Here is a 24,134-nt window from a genome sequence, read left to right as displayed (position 1 = left end):
TGCAAACACAGTACATACATACACACACTACATACACTACACACACACACTACATACACTACACACACACCCTTCAAGTACACACACACTGCATACACCCTGCATACATACACACTGCAAACACACTACACACACACACTGCATACATACACACTGCAAACACTACACATATACACACACTACATACACTACACACACACACTGCATACATACACACTGCAAACACAGTACATACATACACACACTACATACACTACACACACACACTACACTACATACACTACACACACACACTGCATACACTACACACACACCCTGCAAGTACACACACACTGCATACACCCTGCATACATACACACTGCAAACACAGTACATACATACACACACTACATACACTACACACACACAGAGACACACACACGCAGACACACACACACAAGCACAAAGTACTCCCATTGTTGAAACCCCAATTTTTAAAAATCGAAAACAACATGTGGGTAGGACTTCCAAGTTTTACAACATTGACATCCTAAATTCTGAAGTTCCATCTCATCTTATGAAAAGCCCAAATCCTAATTTCAATTTCACCTAAATATCAAAACCCTAATTTATTCAAGTGCGGATCTCTATGATTCAAAAATTATCAAACCCAAAACAATCAAATCACATAAAACTCAGTAAAATTACCTTCTACAACACAAATACATGCAATTAATAGAAGAATCGAAGTTTACCGTACAACTCAGATGAGGCGAGCAGATGCAGAGACAGGAAGGCGCTCAGAGGAGGGTGAGGAGGAAGAAGATGAGAGAGCACGGCAACGAAAATGAGAGGGAACGTAGAGATGAGGACGAGGGAAGACAGGAGGAAGGGACGAAGGGACGAAGGGAAGGCAGAAACTCTCTCGGTTTGCTCTGGCTTACAAATCCGCTGGGTTTTGGGGTTGCTTGCGAAGACCACCTAAGGAGGTCTTTAGTCCGACCGAGTCCGGCTTAAGCTCATTAAAGCTAATCTGGTTGCACACCAAACACAGGACTATAGTCATGTCCAGTCCAAGCCTTACTAATCTTGTCAAACAAACGTGCCCTAAGAACATTGGATTCTCCTTTGCCGATGTACACTTCACACGTGCACTAGTGTGTGGCAACATTGGATGCCCCCTTTCCTTATCTGCATTGAACCTGGAACCAAGAGCCAAACGGCTCTTTTCTCTCCTTGAGCCGAGAGCCAACAGCTTTCTCTCAGTATTATTTGAAAGTGACCCCCTCGCTCTTTATTTCAAAACCACCCTGGCTTTATCTCTCTAAAGAAAATACTCTGCATTTATCTACAAATGAACCCTAGCCACTCCTCCATTCTCATTTCAACATCAATGTGGTCCTGTGCTCTCTCAAAAGAGGAAAGCCATCCCCATAACCCTCTCAACCGCACACAACCTAACCTTCATCCTTGAGCCTCTTCGCCATTTCCTCCATTGCTCTCTGTTCGTTCAAGGGCGTCATCATCCTCTCGGGAACAACACCCCAAAAGTCACAATTCCATGGCTAAACATTATGGATGCCACCATTCTGTAGGTAAAACACAAGCACCCCCAAACTTCGGTTCTGATTTAATTTCTAAGTTCCATTGCTGTCATTTGTGATTGGGACCAAAAGACGAAAGAAGCTAACATTCTTGCATGTATAGAGTTAAAATGTGTGTAAACTGCTCACAGATTCGTCGCCTGAAAAGTAGAAACAGAAACAAATCGTGTCAAACACACAGATCCGAGCATAAGGAAGGTAAAAACTCATGTCGTGAAATGTTCAACTCTGAATGGCTTAGAATGGTTCAATGTCACGGTAGAGCTCAAATGTCCATTTCTCTGTGCATGCAGGTGGCTTGGAACGAGTGGAAATCCGAGACGAAGAATGCTCAAGTTGCAGATCGAGCGAGTCAAAAAGGAAAGAATACCCGTCAAGCTCTTGTAACTACAACAAGTATAAAACTCATCCCTCAGTTTGATTGTACTCAGCATGAATGGCTTCAACGCATTTTTCCTGCGATTTCTGGGATCTTTCTAAAACTGATAACTAGGTCTTGTAATTGTGAAGAAAAATAAATAAAACTGGGATCTAAGATGTTAATGAAGAAGATGGATCTTAAACACAACTGGTCCCAATAATAAAAGTGAATGATAACCTATATTACCCTGAACATATATATGGACCATTTGGACTTGAACCGTACTGAGGACAGAGAAAGAACTACCGCCAAACTTGAATAATGGCATCAGTTACCACTAGAACGCATATGCCTGATTGTTTTGTTGCAGGAAAATACCCTAGATCGGCAAAAGCAGCTTGAGGAGAAAACTCTACACTGAAGAATAGCTGCGTGGCAGCTTGGCAAAACAGAAAGGTATACTTCCCATCCATGTTATGTGAATCACAGATGCGGTGGATGTTGATGTTCTTGTTTGTCTTGTTTGCTGTCTGCAAAAACCCAAGTGATGAAATCAGAGATAGGATGTAGAAAATACTATCGGTATACTAAAATAAAACAAGTAAAAGAATTTTTTTTTTTTTTTTGATTTTTTTTATGAAATGACAACCTAAGAAATTAAATGCAGCTTGAAATTGAAAGTAAAGAAATAAAAATGAAAGAAAGTAGAGAAAAACTTACAGAATTGGGTTGCCTCCCAAGAAGCGCTTTATTTAATGTCTATAGCTAGACGGAACAGAAGCCCAGTGATTAAGTTGTTGGATCATTCAGAGTCATTGACTTGCATGCGATATCATAAGGTGATTCCAAATATGGTTTCAACCGATGATCGTTAACTTTGAATGTGTTACCACTTTGCTCATTAGTAATGTCAACATCTCCATGAGGATAGATCTTTGAAACTCGATATGGCCCATTCTAGCGAGACTTGAGTTTTCCTGGGAATAACCTTAGCATGGAATTAAATAATAACACTTTCTGCCCTAGCAGAAACTTTTTTCTCAGAATTTGACTGTCATGAAATGCTTTGGTTTTTGTCTTTGTATATGCGTGCATTGTCATAAGCGTCATTACGAATTTCCTCAAGCTCATTTAGCTGCAGCTTACGTTTTTCCCCTGCTGAATCGTAAGAAAAATTCAACTCTTTTATAGCCCAATATGCCTTATGCTCTAGCTCCATAGGTAAATGACAAGCCTTGCCATACACAAGCCGAAACGGGGACATCCCAATCGGTGTTTTAAAAAATGTTTTGTAGGCCCAAAGTGCATCATTTAATTTCAAACTCCAGTCTTTGTGAGTGGAGCCAATTGTTTTCTCCAAAATACGCTTGATTTCCCTGTTTGAAACTTCAACCTGCTCTGATGTTTGTGGATGATAAGGAGTGGCAACACGATGCGTTATCCCATATTTTGCAAGCAACACAGCAAACTGTTTATTAATAAAATGCTTTCCTCCATCACTGAGTATAACTCACGAGATTCCAAACCGTAGAAAAATAACACCTTGGAGGAATTTCAGAACCACTGATCCTTGATTGGTTGGTGTTGCAATAGCCTCGACCCACTTAGAAACATACTCAACAGCCACTAAAATATATTGATTGCCATGTGATGATGGAAATGGTCCCATAAAATCAATGCCCCAAACATCAAATAATTCAACAACCAGTATTCCTTGCTATGGCATTTCATTCCGCTTGGACTGATTGCCTACTCGTTGACACTTATCACATGCCTTGCACTAATTGTTTGCATCTTTGAAAATTGATGGCCAAAACAATCCACTTTGCAATATTTTTTCTGCTGTCCGCTTCGGCCCAAAATGTCCACCACATGCATAGTGATGGGCAAACTTCAACACACTTTCCTGCTCACTTTCAGGAATACAGCGCCTTATAATCTGATCTGCACAATATTTGTATAAATATGGCTCATCCCAAAAATAATGTTTAACATCTGCTAAGAACTTCTTTTTCTGCTGAAATGAAAAATCAGGAAGTAACACTCCTTTTGCCAAATAATTCACAAAATCAGCAAACCAGGGGGCACTATTGAGGATAGCATAAAGTTGTTCATCTGGAAAACTTTCATTCAATGGAAGTGAATCTGCTTCTGCAGTAGTTGGAAGAATTAATCTGGATAAATGGTTAGCCACCACATTTTCACTACCCTTTTTATCTTTAATCTCCAAATCAAATTCTTGAAGCAAAAGAACCCAACGAATTAGCCTAGGCTTAGCATCTTTTTTAGACAACAAATATTTAAGGGCAGCATGATCAGTATAAACAATAACCTTAGCTCCCACCAAATAGGATCGAAACTTCTCTAAAGCAAACACAACTGCCAACAATTCCTTTTCTGTGCTTGCATAATTAAGCTGTGCATCATTGAGAGTATGACTTGCATAATAAATGACATGGGGAACCTTGTCTTTACGCTGTCCTAAAACTGCCCCAATGGCATAATCTGAAGCATCACACATCAACTCAAATGGTAAGCTCCAATCTGGGGCTACAATAATAGGGGCCGAAGTTAGAAGTGTTTTCAACTTGTTGAATGCCTCTAAACAATCTACATCAAAATTAAAATGGCATCCTTAGCCAATAAACTACACAAAGGACGACTAATCTTGGAGAAATCCTTGATGAATCGTCGATAAAAACCTGCATGCCCAAGAAAGGATCTCACGCTCTTAACCGTAGTGGGAGGTCGCAGTTTGGCAATAACGTCAATCTTAGCCTTATCAACTTCAATGCCCTTGCTGGAAACTAAGTGGCCTAGAACAATACCTTGCTTAACCATGAAGTGGCACTTTTCCCAATTTAACACCAAATTTGTCTCTTGACAACGTTGTAGGACCAAAGATAAATTCTGCAAGCATTGGTCAAACGAATCCCTAAATACTGAGAAATCATCCATAAACACTTCCATAATCTGTTCAACTAAACCAGAGAAAATACTCATCATACAACGTTGAAAAGTAGTTGGTGCTTTACATAACCCAAACGACATTTGTCTATAAGCAAATGTTCCAAAAGGACAAGTAAAAGTTGTTTTCTCCTGATCTTCTGGTGCAATTGGAATCTGATTGTACCCGGAATAGCCATCTAAGAAACATTAAAATGCCCGACCCGCTAATCTCTCCACCATTTGATCAGTAAAAGGTAAAGGAAAATGATCTTTTTTGGTAGCCGAATTAGGCTTCCTATAATCAACACACATGCGCCAGCCAGTGGTTAAGCGCGTAGGAACTAGCTCATTGTTATCATTCTTGACTACTGTAATTCTAGTACGCTTAGGCACATCCTGTGTAGGACTCACCCATTGGCTGTCTGAAATTGGGTAAATCATACCTGCGTCAAGAAGTTTCATTACTTCTGTTCAAACCACTTCCTTCATGATTGGGTTAAGGCGCATCAACTGTGGGTTTTATGCCTTCTTCCATCAAAATTCTGTGCATACAAATAGCTGGGCTGATTCCCTTAATATCTGCAATAGTCCACCCTAATGTATTCTGATATTTACGCAACACTCTAAGCAATTTTTCCTCAACAGAATGTGTTAAATCTACTGCAATTATTACTAGCAGTGTTTGGGCAGCCCCTAAATATGCATATTTCAAGTGTTCGGGCAAAGGTTTGACCTCCAATTTTGGTGCTGTAATTTGGATGGTTTTAATGGCTGTTTTGGTTCCCCCAAACTTTCATAAACATGTCTCCATTTAGGCAAAAATTTAGGCACACTGTCTAGAGCTTGAACAACTTCTAGGATGTCTTCATCATGTGTTTCTGCATCAAAATTCCCATATAAAACCTGCTGCAATGGATCTTTTATTGAATGAGTCACATAATTTGCATCAACACACCCATCCAAAACATCAACACGCATACAATCAAGCTTTTCTGCTAGTTGTTTGGTTGCTTCAAATAAATTAAAAACCACTGACTGATCTTGAACCCTTAGTGTTAAAGTTCTCGATTCCACATCAATTAACGTTCTTGCTGTCGCCATAAATGGTCTGCCCAAAATTATTGGCGTTTGTAAATCTTCATCCATGTCCAAAACAACAAAATCTGCTGGCAAATAGAGATTGTCAACTTTGATGATCAAATCTTCAATGATGCCCCTTGGATATGCAACTGACCGATCAGCTAATTGTAGGATAACTGAAGTAGGATTTATCTCTCCTTGACCTAGCCGCTGAAAAACATAATAGGGCATTAAATTAATACTAGCACCTAAATCAACTAAATCACGTTTAAAATCAGAATTTCCAATAGTGCAAGAAATAGTGAAACTCCCTGGATCTTTCTTTTTCGGGGGCAGTTTGTGCAGTAAAACTGCACTGCATTGTTCAGTGAGAATCACTTTTTCGAAGTCCATGAGCTTTTTCTTGTGTGTGCATACATCCTTAAAAAATTTGGCATAAGATGGAATCTTCTTGATAGCATCCAACAATGGTAGATTAATTTGAACTTTGGCTAATGTTTGCATGAAATCTCTTAGTTGCTGATCTTTGAGCTTTGGTTGTAACCTTTCGGGATAGGGAATAGGAAGATCATAAACACGCTCCGGTTTCTGTACAGGGGCAGATTCTGGGCTGTTCAAAATCTGTTCAGAAACAGATTCTACATCTTTTTCTGCAGTTGCACAAACTGGGTTGTTAATTTCTGTAACTTTGTCCTTGTTGTCAATTTGTTCTTTGTCACGATTGTTGTAACTTTTTCCACTGCATAGAATTCTCACTGCATTGCAATCTGTTGTACCCCTTGGATTAGGCACTGTTTGACTAGGAAACTTTCCTTTTTCCCTTTTCTGTAATATTACCTGCTAGCTGCCCAAATTGCCTCTCCAAATTAGTTATGGAAGCTTGCATATTCTGCATGTTTTGATTCATTCTTTGCTGTATCTTTTGCAGGTTCTGGTTGCTTTACTCAATACTGATGCGAATGGCGTCTGCCAGTTTGTCAATTGCAATTTCCCAAGAAGCTTTGGCTAGTGCAGCAGGTTGCTGGATTGGTGGTAGGAATGGTGGTTTAACTTGCTGCTCACCACCCCATTTTAAATTTAGGTGATCTCTCCAACCCGGATTATAAAAATTTGAATAAACATCATTTCTTTGCCTTGGATAATTGTTGAATGCATTAACTTGTTCTGCAACAAAATCTGGATATGCATCTCTCTGTGGACAGCCCATAAAATCATGTGTGGGTTGGCTACAAATTGCACAAGCTGTTGCAGGTTGCTGAATAGTAACTTGCTGAACTGGAGCTGCCATTTCTGCAAGATCATGTCAAATTTGCATCAAAATTTTCTATCTTTCTCTCAATCTTTTCAATTTGAGCATATACATGTGGAGACCCCATGGACATTTCAAAAACGCCCCTATTTTGTGTTTCATCCCCTGCCCATTATTGAGATTCAGATGCCATGTTGTCAAATAATTGATAGGCTTCCTGTGCATTTTTAGTTGAATATGAACCTCCTGATGAAGCATGAACATGATTTTTAGTGTTTGAATTTAATCCTCTGAAAAATATGCCCATTCGTGTGTCTCCATCAATGCCTGCGTGGGGACACTTTCTTAATAACTCCTCAAAACGCTCTCATGCCTCGTGAAACTCTTCATTAGGCTTTTGGGCAAATGATAAAATTTGAGTTCTCATATCAAGAGTTTTAGAGGCTGGATAATATTTGTTAAGAAATTTATTGCTCATATGTGCCCAAGAAGTGATACTGGCATATGGTAGTGTAAGCAACCATGTTCTTGCCTTGTTCTTCAATGAATAAGGAAACAAACGAAGTTTGATTGATTCTGCAGTAAACCCCTTCACTAAAATATTTCTGCACCCCATTAAAAACTCTGTGATATGCATATTAGGATCCTCATGAGCTAATCCATGAAAAGTAGGCAAAATCTCCAACATGTTATGTCTAATTTCGAACGCGTTGCCTTCCTCGTCGACATATACAATGCAACTTGGTAACTCATTAGCACGGGCTGCTAATGTATCCCTCAATGGACGCCCAGCAGCTGGTATGGCGAATGCCATGGTATCTTCGCTGTCCAAAAACCTAGAAAACAGATTTTTCAAAAAAGTGCCCTCCAACGAGGGTTCCCACGCTAAAATCTGCTCCCTGCGCCTGCCTCGTAAAATTCGTTGCGGCTCTGGGTTGAATTCTACTAACTGCTATCTTTGAGATCTGGTGCAGACCACGAACTAGATCTGCCCAGGTTGCGACCTGCGTAAAAAAAATGAAAATTAACCTTTTTTTTATTTTTTATTTTTTTAATATAATTATTTACAGCAATAATTAACAAAGAATTATGATTAACACAAATTGTTAAAACAATCCCCGCCGACGGCGCCAATTTCTTGATAGGAATTTTACCACCTACAAAAGTAGGGATAAAAACACTAAAAATACTTGCAAGAGTACAAGGTTGTTGTAGTATAAACGGCTCAAGTAAGGTCGTTTTCCGCTGGGATTGTTAAAAATAAATTATGCAAAACGCTAAAACTTAGTTAATTATCTGAAATAAAGATTGGAAGAGATTGATTTTGAATTTAAAAATAATAAAAACGAATTTTAATAAAAATAATGTAGGAAAAATACTAATGACCAATTAGAAAAGAAACGAGTCAAAGACAAAAGGTTTTAACAAACATATTTGGAAAAGCACTAGGGTTCCACCATCCCCTTAACGTTCCTATGTAGATTTACCAATTACCTATGAATCATTCATGCAACTTTGAAGGTTAGGTTTTCCTCATGCATATTCTACTTGTGGCATTCAAGCTAGAATATATATTAAACATGCAATCCATCTGTGGCATTCAGATAAAATATAAACATGCATAACTCATTACGCTTTATGAAAACCCTTTGAAAACCATGCAACCCCCACGACGTGACATTCGCCCTAGGTGAATTTACAACTATCAATCACAAGAAGCAATACTCAATTCCCCGGTGGCATTCCGATAGAATTGCATCCAATTACTTATCTAAACATCCTAATGGTCGCGAATCATTAAGACACAAAGACAGTTTAAAGCACAGTGATTAATAATTCAAAATATGCATGCATAATATCATAAGCAATTAAATAAAAAACTACATATTCATGCTAAGGATCAAGGTTTCACCCTAGCAAAAGAAAATTAGCTACGCATACTCATAATTAAAATCAACATAATTATATTAAACTATGAAAAGAATGAAAACACCTTAAAGTATAATTCTTGAAATCTCTAAGCTTTTTCCAAAGTCTTCTCCCAAAAGTTGAATATGTTCCCCCTGAAACCCTAGGTCTGCCAAAAGGCTTATTTATACTACTCTCAATAAAATCCTCCTAGTAAAAGGTCTTAGAATAAAACTAGGAAACCTAATAACTTAGAATAAAATAGGAAACATAATCCTAAATTAACTTGGTAAATTCGCCTAAAAATATGCACAGCCACGTTTTGGACCCAAATCAGCTCCAAAACTGACCCAAACTAGCTGGACATAAGGCTTGGACTATTCTGAACACTTCTCCAGAAGGCCACGAACCCATCTGAGGTCGTCTTGGGCTCCAAAAATGCATTTTAAGCCCAGAAACGTTAATTTCCAGCAACGCGCACTGCTTCTTCATTAAATCGCCAGAAAATAACCGCTTGGTAGAAATTGCTGAAATTTTGACATGAACAAGCTAAGGAACACACGAATATCCTCCAATTTGAATTACTCAAACATTCGTCTGTTTGGGCATGTTTTTCTCCAGAGGAAGTCAAATGTCCTATATTGAAAATATAAAACAAAGTATCAAAATTCTTCTAAAATAATTACCAAATTAATATTAAGAATAGGGTAAAATATATAATATAATATTGACTCATCACCTACATTAGGCTTCCTACCAAGGAAGCATATGGCTTATCTTCCATGATCTTTCTTTCCAAATCATTTTTTTAGCGCACTGCAACTTTCTCAACTTTTCTCCCTTTGAAATTGGCACTTCAGTAGTTGATCAGATCATATTTATATATATTTTTACTTCAAATTCACTCGTCTTTTCTTAGTTAGTTCCTTATATTTTTGAGCTATTTACGTTATTTTTGTGTTTATAGGATTTGTTATGCAAAGAAAATAAAAATAGAACAAGTGAAATTTTATGTAATAAATTCGTCAAAACTGTCTGTGTAGATCAGCTTTTAAATTAAATTAAAAAGAAAATATAATAATGATAAGTCATGATGATGTTTGAAACATCATCATGATGGTTTTGTTTTGTTTTGTAGAAGAAAAGAAAGGAACGGACGGAAAAAGAATCCAAGGGAGAGGAGAGAACGTGCAGAGAAATAAGGTGGAAGAAAATAAAGAATAGGAAGCTGCCTCTTGCAGCAAGGCAAAGAGTAGTAGGCGTGAATAGAGGGAGAGGAGAGCACGTGAAAGGGGATGGAAAGGGCTGCCTTTGCAGCTGGCCAGAGAAAAAAGAAAAAAAAGAAAAAAGAGGAGTCCACGCGGAGGGAATAAAAGAGACCAGCGGAAAAGGAGAGGGGATATTGGGGAAGGACGTGAGAAGAAAGGGAAGGCAGCGAGGCTGCCAGAAAAGAAAGAAAAAAAAAATATAAAAAAATAAAGGAAGGGCAGCGTGAGAGACGGACAGAAGCACAGAGGCGTGAGAGAGAGGAGCAGAAGGCTGAGGCGCGCAAGTGGGGAGAGGGAGAAAAAGACAAAGCAGAAAACTAGCAGCAAGCAGAAAAAGGGGAGAAGGCAGCGAGGCTGCCAGAGAAAAAAAAGAAAAAAATATAGAAAGAAAGGAGAGGTCAGAAGCACGGACTGGGAGGAGGACAGAGACAACGGCAGAGTGCAGGGAGACAGCGGGCAGAGCAGGAGAGAGAGGTCAGAGCGCAGTCCACGGAACGCAGGGCAGAGAGCAAAGCTTCTTCTTTTTCGGTTAAATCTTTCCAAACTTATATTTTATTTCTATTTTAATAATGTGTAACTAAGTTTATTTTGGCTAGAGGTTAATTCAAAGCCATGAATATATTTGTAATATGAATTGATTACCTTCAGTTGTGATTTCTGAGTTGTGATTTAATTTGCTTAACTGCTTGATTGATAACTTATTTTTGTATGTCGATTAAGGATGCATACTTAATTTACATGCATGAATTTGATGCTAGAATATAAGTGAATTTCACATAATCGTTATGAACTTATATTCACAAGTAGTAAAGGTTGCTAGTCACAATCACGTTAAGTAAATTCTTGGCAAGAGTATCATGTTTTTCATAGTTACGAATGCCTCGTCAATGCTTATAGTTTTCACAAACTTATTGAAAGAACAACTGAAAATCAATTTAGGTTGCATATGTGTCGTGTAGAGAAAAACCCTCTAGCTAATCCATCACCTATCCTTTCACCTTAATTTCATGTTTTTGTCAATTCTGTAATTTATTTAAGTTTAATTTACTTCTCGTCAAAACCAAACCCCCCATTATTAAATTATATTATTTAGTTAGTTTTCATTGTTGTTAGTCTTTTAATTCAATTTCCGTCCATTTCAGTTCCTAGTGTCTAATTTGATTGTTTTCATTATTTTGAGTTATCCTAAGTGTGTTTCGAGTTATTAGAGTTTTTAGCCTAGTTTTGTGTCCTTGAGTCTTATTTAATATTTTTAAATTAATTTAGAATAGATTAGCAATCCCTCCTAATCCCCGGCCTAGAACGATACCCTACTTACATACTTTACTACAATTGTCAAAAAAATGGTTTAATTTGTGTGTTAACTTATTTTACGCATCAGTAGTTCCACAACTGGACATGTTGAATCTTTTTATAACCTTCTCTATATACCCTCTGTGCAATAGTCCCAATAAACCTCTCTTTCTGTCCCTTTTAATCTCAATCCCTAAGACATATGTTCCCTCTCCCAAGTCTTTCATTTCGAAATTTCTTTGCAAGAAAAACTTTATTTCACTTAATAAACTTTATTAGTGGTTAGCAGTATATCATCGATATAAAGAATTAAAATGATAAAACTGCTCCCACTAACCTTCATGTAAATGCAGTTGTTAGAAGGATTTTCAGTGAAACCATATTATTTCATAACATTTTAAAAAACTTCGAGCACCAGTGTCTTTATGCTTGCTTTAATCCATTTGTCTGCTTTGGGACTCGAGATGTCTTGTTTGAAAGTCCCAGGCCCATTGAACTTTGTAAATTAAAATCAGACTGCCAAACACACAAAATTTGATGAGAATGTTAACCTTCTTACCCTATTTACTGCCATAAACGATGGAACATCACCGACTGCCATAAACTGTTGAGTCCAGTCGGTGGTTGATGCCACCTACACGTAATCTGCTTGATCCTCATTTTGTTGCTCACCGTGTAACAACACATCAGTTTGCTGAACACCATACAACAATATATTAATATTAATGCCTTTCTATACTACCATTCAAATCCCTTTTAATTCTGAAAACCCACTTGCTTCCTATGAGTTTTGTTCCTTCTGTTTGTTCAACTAATTCCCATACACTATTGTTTTCCCTTGAGGTCAGCTCATTATTCATTGCTTCATTCCACTTGTCGGCATTTGGCCTTGATATTGCTTCTCTAAAACTTATACGATCAGAAGGTTTCTAATAAATTAATGTCACTCTCAGCCAAGTATACAAAATGTTCTAGAGTTGTAGGTTTCTTGACCCTACTTGATTTTCTGAGATTAGTGGTGATGTCGATGATGCCTTCTTGCATTTGATGCTGATCCATGGTGGTTGATGCTGCCTCAATTGTTGTGATAACTTGATCATTATTTACTACTTCTAGAATTGCTGCATCAACCTTATGATCATCTTCACCTGCATCAGTTTCACTGTCCTCCATGTGTCCAACAATTTCAACTGCTGGAGTTGCTGCACTTATCATAGTTTCCATTGGTTGGGCTTCGGTTTCATTTTCTTCTTCTTCAAATACAGAGGTGTCAACCTCAGTCCCCGGACCAGTATTGGTGTCATGCTCTAAGAAGATTGCCTTGCCAGTTTCAACTATTTTTGGAAGTGTAATTAGAATAGTAAAATCTGAAACCCTTACACCTTTCTGCATACCTTACGAAAAGCTCCAGAATGTCTACCAGTTGGAGTATATCTACCATAATATTCTCCACCCCAATCATACCTAACAATCTTTATTTTCTTTTCCAATTGATTTTCAACTTCATTCTTATAAATTTTGAAAATTTGAAAAGCATTGGATTTCTCAGTGATCAAATAAATGAAACAAAAACTTGAAAAATCATCAATAAAGATTATAAAGTACTTGTTTCCTTCTATTGTAGGCATTGGAAAAGGACCACAAATGTCCGTGTGAATGATTTCTAGGACTTGTTTACTTCTAGTTGATCCTTCTTTCCTACTATTTGTCATTTTACCTTTGATGCAATCCACACAAAAATCAAAGTCATTGAAATTCAAAGATGGTAAAATGTCATTTTTAACAAGCAATTCCATTCTTTGTTTTGAAATATGGCCAAGTCACTTATGCCATAAGTTTGAAGATTGAGTTTTGGGGTTTCCATTTTGGATGTTAAAAACGTGTTCATCAAAGTTTAACTTTATTTGGAACATTCCATCACTCAAGAAGCCAAAACCAATTTGAGATGATTTATAAAAAATGTTGAAGCCAATATTATTAATAGTAAAATAAAATCCCAACATAACTAGCTTTGAAACTGAGATTAACTTCCTTCTCATAGAAGGTAAATAAATGACATTTTTCAATTCTAAACAAAACAAAATCAAAATTAAGCCTAATAGTGCCTATAGCCTTGACTTCAACTCTTCTTCCATTGCCAACGGACACTTTCACTTCATCTTTATTTCGAATGTTCCTTATTGTGAAGTTCTGCAATGAGTTCATAACACAAATAGAAGAGCTAGAGTCAAGTCACCAACCATCACTGGGCATTATCTATTCTAAAATTGAGGAATGAATTGACTGTAGCTTAGCTACAGTCAAATGATTGGCCCTCGATTTTGCTTTATTTACATCACTACCATCATATCTCTGGCTAGGTTGGAAGGTAATTATCAAAAGTTAGAAGGGTAATTTTGTCCGTATGGTTTTGGACGGATTGGATGGCTTAGCGCAAACAGAGGGAGAGAAGAGAGGGAGATGGAGAGAGAGAGTGTTGTCATTTGGTGAGGGGTTTCGGGGATGGGAGGCCATGCCTCTTAGATAGAGATAGAGATGGGATAGAGGGAGAAAGGGTGAGGGAGAGAGGGTGAAGCGACAGAGTGACAGAGAGAGATGGAGGGAAGGTGAGGAGTAGGGAATGTTGCTGTTGACGACTCAGTCACTAACTCAGATCTCCTCCTTAACCCCAATGCCCACCGAGTCCAGTGTTTCGCTCTCCAAGCCCATAGAAGGCAGCTTCGTCGACATGATTGATAAAGCTTTGGAGAACGAGTTCGAAGAGAATGATTAGAACAAAGGTTAATAGTAGATATGATGTTCTTCTTCTTTCTATGCATTTTGGTTCAAATTAGGGTTTTAGGTCGAAACCTGAAACGAAAAGAAATGAAGATATGAAGGATCTTCGAATTTTGTGTTTGGCTGATAGGAAAAGATTACAAATTTGTTAAGATAAGTTGGTTATGATATGAAATTTCATTCTTAAAAATCCATCAGATCATGCTTAAATTGTTAGATGCACACACTCTGTTTTTTCTCTCTCGCAATGGAACTCTCTCTACTTCATGCTCAATCCTCTACTTCTTCTCTGATTCATGGTTGGGTGCAGCGGCAGCACAGAGCTTTCGCCGGAGGGAGAAAGGATTTTGATACGAGACATTACTTGCTCACCCAAAGGTTCCAATTTTTTGCATTCTTTTGGGTTTATTTATTTATGAAATTTGATGACTAATTTTTAAATAATTAGAAATTAGTTCTTCGTTGTGAAAGGTTCATTTTTCGTTCTTTCCGTGATTTTCAATTGTATATTAGTAATGCTTTGAAAAATGCATGATTCATTAAGTGAAAGACGCTAACCGAATAGTTAGAGATGGCGCAAGCAAGGATCATATAGCCTTATTGACTACAAGCAAGTTACTTTTATTTGTGTTTGTAGTGATGTAATGCTGGTTCTGTTTATTGTGATTTTAAATCAAATGCCTTACTTTGTCTAAATTTACTACAAGATCTATAATCTGTATCTTGTGGGAAATGGTAAATAGGCCATTTTCGGAATGACATGAAATTAGTTGGATATGGCATAAAAAGAGGGGATACTTGTAGTCTCATAAATCTATTTCAGTTGAAGAATGCATTTTGGCGAGGGAACTTTGAGCTGATTAGTGAAGAACCAAATTGTCTTATAGCATGCTTCTCATTTATTTAAAATATGGATTGGATTCCTATAAATATTTTAGCGATTGACTATAGATAAGGCAATCGCATTGCCGCTTTAAGATAAGGCAGTTGTATTTTTCAAAGTGAATTATCTCATACAAAACTATGTGAAATGGGCTAAAGTATAATCTGGGACTTTTACCTCAATATAGACCTTGTCTATATGCCAGAATGGTTTGTTTAAGCACCTTTTAAGTTATATTATGTTTTCTATTTAAAAAAAAAAAAAAGAGAGAAGAAGTTATCTCCTGTCTTTTGGTATCAGAACCGTCTATCTATACATGATCATTTCTTCATTGCTTCACTATAGGTGAGAATGTTATGCGATAAAGCCAAGGAAATTCTAATGGGAGAAAGCAATGTTCAGGTGTAAATTTTGGTCTCTTTAGTCTCTTATTATATTTGTATTACATTACATATTTCACTGTTATTTCATTTTGTATGGGAAAAAAGCGTTATTATTGTCCTTCATTTTGAATTGGTAACACTGGTGTGGATCTTTTAAACTATCTGGGTAGACTCTTCTTATTATTTATTTGCATGCATGTGAAAAGGCCAATGACAATTTGTGGCGATATTCATGGGCAATTTCATGACCTTGCAGAGCTTTTTCGAATTGGAGCGTTTTCTTGCTTGCAATTTTGAATTATTTCAAATTATGAATGAAAAAGCTTTTGGAAATTAGATACTTTCTATGAAGATCTTTCTTTGGAGTTCAGTAAATTGATTGCTCCTTTGGCTGTAAGTTTGACATTAGTAAATTCTGGACTTAATTTCAGTGATTACCCAGCATTAATTGTTATTGATTAGCATTTGTTTTATGGAATTTGGACTCTGAACAGTTCAAATGTTTTGGGAAAGGAATGCATTTTAATCAAGCCAATTGGGTGGTCTTAGCAATACAATGTCGAAATTTTTTAAATCCAAGTCCGACAATTTTGGCAAGATGCAAATGAGCTGTGATTGGGAAGGTAATATCATCTTAATATATTTTTCAAAGCAATTTACGTATTTGCATTTTTCAGCTTTATGTATCCAAGAGGTTTCAAGTGTTAGTGAGGACCTCGAAATGTATGTATTAAGGTTAATCAGTAGTGGTACAAAATATAAACATCACTTTGAGTGATTAATATAAACTCTGTATGTTTTCGTTTTGAATGTTGAAGTTGGAAATTGCTTTGGTTAGGATACTAATGATCAGAAAATAACTTTGTTTAAGGAATGCACAAATAGTCTACAGGTGGATTTTCATGGAAAAGTTGACTAAATTTCTTCTTTGTTGTTTCCATATGGTGCTTCTGAAGGAAAAAATTTGTCCTAGCTAAGAACAAGTAAGAACATTTGAATACATATGCAAACTATTAACACATTAAAGTAGGCATGCATTAAAAAACAATTCATAAAACCCATGACTTTCAAAGCCTAGTGAATGGTGAACCAAAAGACTCTTTAACAACATTAAAGAGAATGAAGAATTTAAAGATTCTTTACCCTTGAAGCTCATTCTTGTTTACACAAGTGATTCACCCAAGTGGAGGGCCTTCAAGTCACCTCCAAGCTCCTTGGATCTTGCTTGTGATTTCCTTCTCCTTTTGTGCTCCTTTGGTCCTTGAGGATGTGAGGAAAGGATCTCCAAAACACCAAAGGTTTGGTGTCTCTAAGTCTCCACACCAAGGGTGAGGTGTGAAGATGAAATGGATGACTGAGAGAAGAAAAGATTGCTAGATAAATCTCCTCTAAGTGGCCGGCCTCCTTGTTGAAAAAGAGAGAATATGTTTCACCTCTTTTCTACAAGAAAAACCCTAATGAGAAAAATAGCTATAAAGTTGCTTTTATAACACTTTTCTTAGGCGAGTGGTGTTGGAAGTATGCCCACAAAGCCACTCATTTGATGTAATAGCTTTTTGGAATACTTATTATGTTAAACTTTTATATGTTTAATGGAGGGCAAATCTTATTGTTAATCACTGTTTATTGTATCATGTGTTTAAGCAATAAGTGAATCCAAGGAATGTATTTGTTCTAAGAGATAAGTGATCTAAGTGAGTTAGATTATCGAGACCTTTCTCTTATGTTCATTCCTAAAACGTTCCTAGCCATAGGATTGCCAATTGGGCATTGACAATCCGCTAAGGTTAGTATGTGTTATGTTGACTCAAGCGTGAGTATGACTAGTCTCAAGTGATTTGGTGTTGGACACTAAGACAGACACATAGGTGCTCGAAAGAGTAATCGAGTACACTGAACTACGATCAAATCAGAGTTCGAACATACATGTCATGTAAGAACTCTAAGGTTGCAATATGCAAAGTAGTCATTTGACCTGAGGCATCATAGATGTCTAATGGTTAGGTCCTTGATCTTTGATCCTGTCAATGGCATTCCCTCGGAGTGTCCACGGCATTGTTGGGGTCAAGCTATCTAGTCATGTAGGCATATGAATGTACAACAAGGGATCTCTAACCTTCCATGGTGGAGGGAGAATACTCTAAGATATGATTCTAAAGTCTTTGGCCAAAGCAAATGAATATGACTAAAGGAAGGATGTTCCAAATCATATTCAAGGGAATCATATAAGAAAGTATCACATTGGATAGTAGACATGAAACAAACTATCACTTAAACAATGTGATTAAGAGTATTGTATTAGAGAATGACCGTATTGCATTGTAGTTGTAACTGGATAGGTTCTCCAACCAATTCTACTTAGCTTGGGTAACCATGACATGCTGCTAGGCGTCAACCATGGTTTGTGGAAGCCCTAATGGTTAGCAAATACTAATCAATAAAAGGGAGAATTGAAATGTGGTTTCAATTCACAATCGATAGTTAAGAGTAACATCGCCCACTGCCTCGCTAATTAGAACCTAATGGATCGTACACCGAGTAAGAATGTATGTGAAGAAATCAAATGAAATGGATAAGCAATTAAATGGTTTAATTGAAGAATGGTCAAGATTAATTAATTAGTTAATTAATTATACGAAAGGTTCGTATTGGGCTTATATGTTGGTTTTGGGTTTCGGGGCCCAAAAGCGTTTTGGTCCAAAAGGCCCATTATGTTTAAGTTGTATGACAACTAAAACAAAATGGGCAAATAGCCCAATAACACCAAGGAGGCCGGCCATTAGGGTTGGATGGGCAAAGTTTGCTTAATTGCAAGTTTGCCACTCACCAAAGAAATGAAGTATAAATTCAACTTTATAGCTTCAAGGGTTTTTTAGAGTTGAAATTGGGTGAAAACATGTTCTCCATTTTCTTCCAAGAGGCCGGCCATTAAAGGAAGAAACATCTAGCAATCTCTTCTTCTTTTAATCATCCATATCATCTTCACAAGATACAACCTTGGTGAAGAGACTTAGAGACATCAAGCTTTTGGTGTTTTGGAGAACAAATCCTTTTTCCTCAAATCATCAAAGGAGCACTAAAGGGAGGAAAACACAAGAAGGATTCAAGGAGCTTGGAGGTGACTTGAAGGCCCTCCACTTGGGTGAATCCCTTGTGTAAACAAGGATGAGCTTCAAGGGTAAAGAATCACTAAATTCTTCTTTCTCTTTAATGATTGTTAAAGAGTTTATTTTGGTTCACCATATACTAGGCTTTGAAAGTCATGGGTTTTATTGAATTGTTTTTTGATGCATGCCTATATTAATGAGTTAATAGTATGCATATGTATTCAAATGTTCATACTTGTTCTTAGCTAGGACAAAAATTTTCCTTCAAGTGGCAAACTTGCAATTAAGCAAACCTTCACCCTCTCCCCACCATGGCCGGCCTATTTGTTGTGATTGGGCTTATTGCCCATTTTGTTTTAGTTGTCATGCAACTTAAACATAATGGGCCTTGTGGACCAAAACACTTTTGGGCCCCGAAACCCAAAACCAACTTAAAAGCCCAATACGAACCTTTCGTAAAATTAATTAACTAATTAATTAATCTTGACCATTCTTCAATTAAATCATTTAATTGCATATCCATTTCATTTAATTTCTTCACTTTCATCCTTACTCGGTGTACGATCCATTAGGTTCCATTTAGCGAGGTAGTGGGCGATTGTTACTCTTAACGATCGATTGTGAATTGAAACCACATTTCAATTCTCCCTTAAAATTAGTGTTTGCTAATCATCAGGGCTTCCACAAACCATGAGTGACACCTAGCAGCATGTCATGGTTACCCAAGCTAAGTAGAATTGGTTGGAGAACCTATCCAGTTACTACTACAATGCGATACGGTCATTCTCTAATACAATACTCTTAATCACATTGTTTAAGTGATAGTTTGTTTCATGTCTACTATCCAATGTGATACTTCTCCATATGATTCTTTTGAATAAGATTTGGAACAAACTTCCTAAGTCATATTCATATGCTTTGGCCAAAGACTCTCGAATCACATCTTAGAGTATTCTCCTTCCACCATGGAAGGTTGGAGATCCCTTGTTGTGCATTCATATGCCTACATGACTAGATAGCTTGACCCCAACAATGCCGTGGACACTCCAATGGAATGCCTTTGACATGATCAAAGGTCAAGGACCTAACCATTAGACATCTATGATGCCTCAGGTCAAAGGACTACTTTGCATATTGCAACTATCGAGTTCTTACATGACATGTATGTTCGAACTCTCTTTTGATCGTAGTTCAGTGTACTCGATTACTCTTTCGAGCACCTATGTGTTTGTCTTAGTGTCCAACACCAAATGACTTGAGACTAGTCATACTCACGCTTGAGTCGACATAACACATACTAACCTTAGCGGATTGTCAATGCCCAATTGGCAATCCTATGGCTAGGAACGTTTTAGGAATGAACATAAGAGAAAGGTCTCGATAATCTAACTTACTTAAATCACTTGTCTCTTAGATCAAATACATCCCTTGGATTCCCTTATTGCTTAAGCACATGATACAATAAATAGTGATTAACAATAAGCTTTGCCTTTCATTAAACATATAAAAGTTTAATACAATAAGTATTCCAAAAGCTATTACATCAAATGAGTGGCTTTGTGGGCATACTTCCAACAGCTTCAGTGGTGGGTTTTGAAATTTCAGTTGTGGATGTGAAATTCACTTCTCAAGATAGTTGCGATAATGCCTATTTTTCTCTCAAAGCTCTTTTAGCCGAGTTGCCAGGATTAGTGACTGAAGCTCTCCATGACGAGTCGAACATCGGCCTGATACACTACTCTCACTCTTTCTTGCTTTTTATATTGATTGTTTATGAATTGTGTGCTTTTCATTGGCAATTTAGGCTGAATTTTATTTTGATAATTTGTGAAAATTTTGTTTTATTTTGTCAATAGCTTTTATTGCCCACAAATTTCAAATAGAAAAGTTAGAAAAGCTACGGATTTGCTTTCGACTGGTTCCCTGTATTTAGTGCAAACGTGCTCCTAATATACTTGAATTAATTCTAAAGTTAGTAACTTTTCTGGGATTGTTTGTGGTTTTGTGAGTGTTGCTTAGGTAATGTTGGGTTGTCTAAATTGCTGCATTTAAGAATGCGATTGTATTGTTGCAGGATTTTCATTTAATTTTTCTGTGGATATTTTTATGTGTGTTGTTGGTTATCGTTTGAAAACCCGCAGCAAAGCGCAGGCATTCCTGCTAGTTTCAACTAAATTAGACTCAAAACAAGCAAACAATTTTTACCTTTCTTCTTTATGCGGCAAGGCAAGGCTTATACAAACATTTGAAAAATGGTGGCTTGCTAAGTTTGGTGTTTCTTTTAATAGGAGATGGAGCCTTTTTAGTAGCAACTTTTCTGGTAACATCAACAGCCGAAGGTTTATGTGCTTTATTGGCACCATGCACGAGATTGACAGACTCAATCTTTTCCTTTTCATACTTCTCATTTTTCATCCTTGCTTCTTCACTTACACATATAGCAATTAACTCATTCACATCCCACTTTTCACGCAATGCATTGTAGGGCACTTTGAGATGTGTATAGCTGTTAGGCAGATATCACATGTACCAAGAAAGTCTCAAAGATTGGTACCTCGTGAGTTTTGAGTTTTCCAGCGATGTCCACCATACTGATGCGAAAATTAACTTAACACACAAATTAAACCCTCTTGTTTCAATTGTAGTAAAGAATGTAAATAGGGATCGTTCTAGGCTGGGGATTAGGAAGGATTGCTAAAACACCTAAAACTGACTTTAAAATGTAGAATTAAGTTTAAAACAGCAAACTAGACTCAAAATATGCAATACAAACTAAAAAGACTCAAAACTAGTTTCAAAGACTCAAAACAGCTTAAAACAATGAATTAGACTCTAAACTGACTCTAGGGATGGGTTTGGACGAAATTAGGTTCTAACTTGACTCAAGACACTTAAAAACACAAATCAAAACAGATTTTGACTAATAAAACCCTTTAAAGTAAAGGGGGATTGAATTTTGACGAATTTGAAAAAAAACAAACAGATTGTAAGCTAAAACAGATTTTGGACGAATTTGGGTAAACTATGGATGATGGGCTAGCTAGAGGGTTCTTCTCCACACATGACACACTTGCACATAAATCAATTTTCAGTTGTTCTTTCGATGAATCATGAAACTCAACACCCCAGGTTAATTAAGTCCGCTTAAATTAACCTTCAAGTTCTCCTTAAGTTATTGAATTAGATGGGAAAGCGCATACAACAATTCAAGCATTCTTCAAAAATCCTTTACGTGAACAACACAATAAAGAAACAATCAAAGATCATTAAGCATTATGAAAACTATAAGTATTGACGAGGCATTCGTTACTATGATGAGCATGAAACTCCTGCCAATAATTCATTTAACGCGATCGTTTATAAGCAACCTCCACTACTTGTGAATATAAGTTTGTAACTATTAGGTGAAACTCCCTTATATTCTAGCATCATATTCATGCATGCAACTAAGTGTGCACTCTTAATAAACATACACGAATAAGTTAACAATCAAGCAGCTAAACAAATTGAATTCACAACTGAAGGTAATCAATTCATATTGCAAGTATGTTCATGACTTTGAATTCCCCCCTAGCTAAGGGGGGTTTAGTTACTCATAATTGCAACAAAATCAGAAAATAACAAAGTAGATATTGAAAGCAAGAACGAATTACACCTAAAACGCTCCAAAGTTTCAAGCTTGCAACGCCAAGGACCTTCGTTTTCACCACCTTGTTGCAGCACAAGTATCTAAGGATGTGTATGGATTTATGGAAAGGTTATGAATGTATTTAGGTTGGATGGATGCCACGGTAAGGTTGAAGGGAATGTATGGATTTGTGTTTGATTTTTGGTTGGATGAGTGCCACGGCAAGGGAATGGATTTGTATGTGTTTGTGGGATGTGGGAATATATGGATGAATGTAAGGTGCTCACGGCTAGGGAATTGGAATTCTAGTTATGGTGAAGGGTGAATGTATTTATAGGCTAGGGAAAGGATGTAGTGGGTGGTGGTAATGAGTGGATGTAGTGGTAGGTGAATGTGTTGGGTGGTTGAAATGAGTGGATGTAGTGGTAGGTGAATGTGTTGGGTGAAATGAGTGCTAAAATGGTTATTTATAGGGAGAGGATGATGCACAAACTTCAAATTTCGTCCATACCTTTTGATCCAAGCATATGCTATCCATTCCATGCCCAAAAATGCTCCAAAATGCTCCAAAATGCACTTCTTTGCCACATTAACCCTTTGGACCTTCAAACACACGAAAATAGCTTAAAATACTAAAATAACTACAAACTAACAACATAAATGCCAAGAAACAAGCTAACTAAGTTGCATAAATATGCTCCTATCACATACTTAAAATGTACTCTCGCACACTTTCAATCCCATCATATCTCATGGTTGTTAAAAAATGCATGAGATTACATGTCTCATTTTTTGGTGACTCTTTATACTTTTATTCAATGGATTTAAGGAAATCATTTGCATTGGTAGTATCTATCATTGTTTTTGGTGACTCTTTGTACTTCTGTTGGATGGACTTAAGCAAAACCTTTGCACAAGTAACATCTGTGAAAGCTCTTCGAACCACATCAGTCATGCTTCTTTTGATAATCAACAAGGAAATTCTGTTTGATTTATGCCACTTTTCATACTTGGACCGTTGTTTGGATGTGCTCCCATCTGTCGGCATAGAAGGCTCTTTAGTTCTTAGTGCTAAATCCCAAACCATGACTCCTAGCACAATCTCTAGATCATGTTTCCATTTCTTATAGTCAATACTAGTATGTGGTTCAACATTGTTGAGGTTCGTGGAGCTAGGATTCATGGCTATCAAAGCATAAAACTTTCGAATATTAATCCTTCTCCCCAAACCATATATCACAAAAATCAACATTCTTTAGATTGATGAAAGCTGTGATAATTTTCTTTGTTCATATCACTTTTGTAGCTGATACATGAATTTCTTTAACTATGATTATAGGTCTTTATGATCTGACAATGATGGTTATGTTCATGTATTGGCTGTCAAAATGATATGCCACTCAAAAACTAAATATGAACATTTGAACTTCTTTAGAGGATCAACGTTCACGATTACTGTTGAAGTTCCATTTCTGGTATACATATTAAGATGAAAAACCCACATGAATAAGAATAGATTTAGCCATCACATGGTCGTGCGTGTTTTTCCCAAATAAAATGTAACCAGTTCTGTAACCTGCACAAAAATAAGAAAACAAAAAAATTCTCGATGCCTCCAACATAGGATTAAGATGACACGTGAAGGATTTCATATCAACTATAAG

General features: G+C 37.0%; 1 protein-coding gene, 2 long non-coding RNA genes and 1 other non-coding gene across 5 annotated transcripts; 3 read left to right on the top strand and 1 right to left on the bottom strand.

Moving 5' to 3' along the window:
- Positions 1-1,226: 1,226 nt before the first annotated feature.
- LOC103430404 (uncharacterized) lies at positions 1,227-2,424 on the top strand. The gene is made up of 4 exons (XR_003768166.2): positions 1,227-1,574; positions 1,715-1,781; positions 1,877-1,979; positions 2,315-2,424. It is a non-coding gene; the product is annotated as an uncharacterized lncRNA (long non-coding RNA).
- A 574-nt stretch (positions 2,425-2,998) lies between these two features.
- Positions 2,999-6,868, bottom strand: LOC139190992 (uncharacterized). Its single transcript, XM_070811487.1, has 5 exons — positions 6,811-6,868; positions 5,685-6,728; positions 4,647-4,925; positions 3,837-4,554; positions 2,999-3,443 (listed from the first exon to the last, which is right to left on the bottom strand). Exons 1-5 carry the CDS (start codon positions 6,866-6,868, stop codon positions 2,999-3,001), a joined length of 2,544 nt encoding a protein of 847 aa, XP_070667588.1.
- Positions 6,869-6,880: 12 nt separating this feature from the next.
- LOC114820713 (uncharacterized) lies at positions 6,881-16,581 on the top strand. 2 transcript variants are annotated; one of them, XR_011574961.1, is made up of 4 exons: positions 14,232-14,471; positions 14,780-14,847; positions 15,698-16,128; positions 16,230-16,581. It is a non-coding gene; the product is annotated as an uncharacterized lncRNA (long non-coding RNA). The 2 variants fall into 2 exon arrangements; XR_011574962.1 differs by lacking the exons at positions 14,232-14,471; positions 16,230-16,581 and adding an exon at positions 6,881-7,054 and having other exon boundaries at positions 15,698-15,858.
- On the top strand, positions 7,545-7,652 carry LOC114820802 (small nucleolar RNA R71). Its single transcript, XR_003768280.1, has one exon. It is a non-coding gene; the product is annotated as a small nucleolar RNA R71 (small nucleolar RNA).
- Positions 16,582-24,134: the final 7,553 nt, after the last annotated feature.

Source organism: Malus domestica, chromosome 13 (genome assembly GCF_042453785.1).
Source record: "Malus domestica chromosome 13, GDT2T_hap1".
Classification (NCBI taxonomy): domain Eukaryota; kingdom Viridiplantae; phylum Streptophyta; class Magnoliopsida; order Rosales; family Rosaceae; genus Malus; species Malus domestica.
This window is presented reverse-complemented; position numbering and strand designations above follow the sequence as displayed.